General features: G+C 42.6%; 1 protein-coding gene across 2 annotated transcripts in view; it reads right to left on the bottom strand.

Annotated features, from left to right (window-relative positions):
* Positions 1-1890, bottom strand: part of LOC132669294 (uncharacterized) — a 609352-nt gene extending 607462 nt beyond the window's left edge. For both annotated transcript variants that reach the window (XM_081795889.1, XM_081795890.1), the window contains exon 1: positions 1431-1890. In XM_081795889.1, the coding sequence (XP_081652015.1) occupies positions 1431-1575 (145 nt within the window). In that variant the 5' untranslated portion in view covers positions 1576-1890. The remainder of the gene's footprint in view (positions 1-1430) is intronic.
* Positions 1891-3938: the final 2048 nt, after the last annotated feature.

Raw genomic sequence — 3938 nt, 5'->3', positions numbered from 1 at the left:
AGATCAGAGCCAAGAGGAGCTAAACACAGCCTGAGCGTCCACGCATTCCCAAGAGCCCCTAAATTTTGCCCTTCAGCATTTCCTAATGCAGATGAAAAGGTCCCTTGCTTTTTCTCCACATCCCTCAGCCTGCGTTCTGACCCTGGGGAACGCGCTCGTCACCTCTCACAGCTGCTCTGAATTAACAAATTTAACAGATAATCACTGTCTGGGCTTCTTCCTCACCTAACACTTCTCTAAGAACTGATCAGCCTGCAAGTCATTTTACAAATAATACTTTTAAAAATCATCACCATCTTCTATCTTGCTCCCTGCAAAATTCACCACACACACACACACACACACACACACACACACACACCCCTTCCCTCTCCCCATCCAGGCCTAAAAGAACCCCTTTATAGCTGGTTTTGCTCCTACATATATTCCACAATGTGAAGGAAGTTTCTTGACTTTTCACAGTCTTAAAAATTCATAACCAGGAACCTGTTGCCCAAACAGGCTGTAAATCCATATCCCTCTTGAATTTTTTCTCGCTCACAGCCCTCATGTTATGCGGCTATGAAATTCCCAGTGGTGCCCATAAGTGTTGGCTTGAACCTTCTGGGGTTCCCACATCAGGCTCTGTGTGACAGCGTGTAACCTGCTTGGGATTCTCTCTCTCTCCTCTCTCTTTGCCCCCGCCCCACTCTCTCCCTCTCTTTCTCTCAAAATAATTATATATATATATATATATATATATATATATATATATATATATATATATATATATATTTGTTATCCTTGGTACAAACACAAAGAAACACAAATTCAATTCAAAATCCATTCTGCTTGGTTCCTCTCATACCTAGCAGTGACCCAGCAGTAGAGTTTGGTTTGGTTTTAATTTCAAGATATATACATCCTGTGTAATTAAGACTTCCAGATACCTTAGCCCAAATCCATTCTCAGGAATTCTTTAAATAAATGTGGGCCCCATAGTTATTTCTTGATTTTACTTGCATATCTTTTCGGTACTTTTTTTTTAAATTTTTTTTAACTTTTATTTATTTTTGAGACAGAGAGAGGCAGAGCATGAACTGGGGAGGAGCAGAGAGAGAGGGAGACACAGAATCTGAAACAGGTTCCAGGCTCCCAGCTGTCAGCACAGAGCCCGACGCGGGGCTCGAACTCACGGACCGTGAGAACATGACCTGAGCCGAAGTCGGACGCGCAACCGACCAAGCCACCCAGGTGCCCCTGTATTTTTTTTTTAAGTTTATCTATTTATTTTGAGAGAGAGAGAGAGAGAGAGCGCACGCCAGCACGGAAACTGCCTCCGGGCTCCCGTGAGACCGTGACCTGAGCCAAAATCAAGAGTCCAACACTTAACTGACAAAGCCACCCAGGCACCCCTAAACCACCTGAAAATGTGACCCCATATATGTTACTTAACTTTAACAACCGGGTGGTATGAAGCGCTCTCCTTCTGACGCGACCTAGCTGGCGGGCGCCATCTTCCTGCTCTCCCTCTTCCCGCTCTAGAGCACCTGTTAACGCCTGAAAGGGAGCTTTTGCGCATGTCTGCTGCCTCATCTTTACTGCAGCTGCCCAGGAGACAACCCCTTGCTCACCTGGCTCTGGTGGCCAGAGACACTTATCCTTGCAGTCCTGTAAGGCTCTATATTTGCATACTGCAAAAGTTACTGCCTGAAGGTCTAACTTTCCAACAGTCTGAATCTAGGTGCAGACTGAGAACCTCCCCTTTGGGACCCTGATTGGTATTGGCATGCCCTCAACTATTGCGAGCCATTAAAACATAATAGGCTACTTGAACAATCACAAAGGTTTGAAAGAAAACCAAGTGCTAGGGCAGGATTGAATGATAAGGCTCATCTTGGGGCGCCTGGGTTGCTCAGTCAGTTAGGCGTCCGAATTCGGCTCAGGTAATGATCTAACAGCTCCTGGGTTCGAGCCTCCCACCCGCGCACCCCCGTCAGGCTCTGTGCTGACAGGTCAGAGCCTGAAGCCTGGTTCGGATTCTGTGTCTCCCTCTCTCTCTGCACCCCTGCCCCCTGCTCACGCTCCATCTCTCTCCCTCTCTCAAAAATAAACATTTTTTTTTAATTTTTTTAAAAAATGATAAGCCTCATCTCCTACACACACCTCTCCCCTCCCGAAAACTGGAAGAGGTGGCTGATTGACCTAATACATAGAAAGCAACACAGAAAGTCAAGCAAATGAAGAAACAGGGAAAGAGGGGAGGAAAGACTGTGCAATGGCAATATGGCAAAAGAAAAACTATGTGATAGAACAGATTAAGACCTACAGATCAAGATGGATAAACTTGGGGAGAATTCCACCATTCATTCATTAACTACTTATTAAACACAAACTTTATTCTAACATCTCATGCCAGGTCCTAGGAGTACAAAGATGAGAGGGCTGTCTAGGTAGTGCCTAGAGTGGAAGGAACCAAGGCTGTCATGTTGCAGAATTGCAAAGAGTACCCTCTAGATTTGTGCAGTGAGATGGCCATGGACATGCAAACCAGACTTGAACAATTACATGTAATAAGTGAAATATGTGGGAGCAAAGAGACAGAGCAACTAAGACTACCTGGATGAGGGGCACTTGTGTTCAGGTCATGATCTCGTGGTTTGTGGGCTGGAGCCCCAAATAGGGTTCTGAGCTGAGGGCACGGAGCCTGCTTGGGATTCTCTCTCTCTCTTTCTCTCTCTCTCTGCTTCTCCCCTGCTGGCGCTCTCTAAATAAATAAACTAAGTAACTAACCAGCTTAAAAAAAAAAAAAAAGACTACCTGGATGAGTTAGGGATTGCCTTATAGAGTAGTTGATATCTGAGCTATCTTCAGAAAATGAGTAGAGGGTTTCCAGGCAGAGAAGGGGGAAGGGTCTGCCAGGCACCAGATAAAGTGACCCTGTGTCAGAAATATGAAACTTTTCAAAAACATAAAATCTGTTCTCTTTAGGATGCCTATTTTTAAAACAAGCAAACTAGTATGTAATTAAGTAATTTTATTAAAGTCATACAGTGAAACTACCCGGAAAATCAGTGAACATTCACTATTTTTTTTTAACTCACTTGAATCAAGACTTAAAAGTGTCTAGCTTTTTTGTTTCAATAATAAGGACAACTACCTTGGGATCCCTCTCTGAATTGCTTGTCCCTCTCACCATTTAGAAATGTTAAATGCTGTGTAGAAACCCTGGAAGTTTCCAGTAAAGTTCCTGCATTTTATCCAACTTTTCTTCCCTTCTGAACAGTACCAGGAAGTCAAAAGAAGTCACTAGGACAAGTCAGCAAGTTAGTGGAATTTGATGCAGGTTGTAGTGCCTCTGAGCTTTAGAATTGGAAAATCAAGAAGTGAGAAATGTTTAGGTAATAATTAGCCTCTGACTAGATGGTAGGGCATGAAAAGCATAGTGCTTATCCAGCAAAAAGGTCATCTGGTCTACAAGCAATGTCTACAGCCTTCCCTATCACAGGAACACCGACCAGGAAAAAAAAAAAAAAAGGCAGCTTTCTTTACTAAATGCTCAGCACAAAGAGCAATTTGCCTTAAGAGTGAAATAACTTTAAAGACTCAAATTTAGAGCTAAAAGCAAAATAAACCAAATGTTCTAGACTCTGCTGTTTTAACATTTTTAAAGTAATTTGACCAATTGCAAAGAATGTTTCCAAGGTGTAATACTTCCTTAGCTGTCATGATTTATCATTTGGGTCAGATAGGCTACACATGCTCAAAATATTGGTTTTATCACTTAAACCTTTAAATATCTTTTTTAAAAGTGTATGAGATTTCCCATGAGAAAGTATAGCACTGCTGCTAAGCTCATGGTCTCTAAAATCAAACCTCCTTGGTTTAAATTCTAGTTTCAGCCCACTTCCCTAACTTTGGCAAATCACTAAATCTCTCTAAATATAGTCCTTCGAATG

Source organism: Panthera onca, chromosome B3 (genome assembly GCF_046562875.1).
Source record: "Panthera onca isolate mPanOnc1 chromosome B3, mPanOnc1 haplotype 2, whole genome shotgun sequence".
Classification (NCBI taxonomy): Eukaryota; Metazoa; Chordata; class Mammalia; order Carnivora; family Felidae; genus Panthera; species Panthera onca.
The sequence above is the reverse complement of the archived record's forward strand: the minus strand, read 5'-3'. Positions and strand labels throughout refer to the sequence as shown.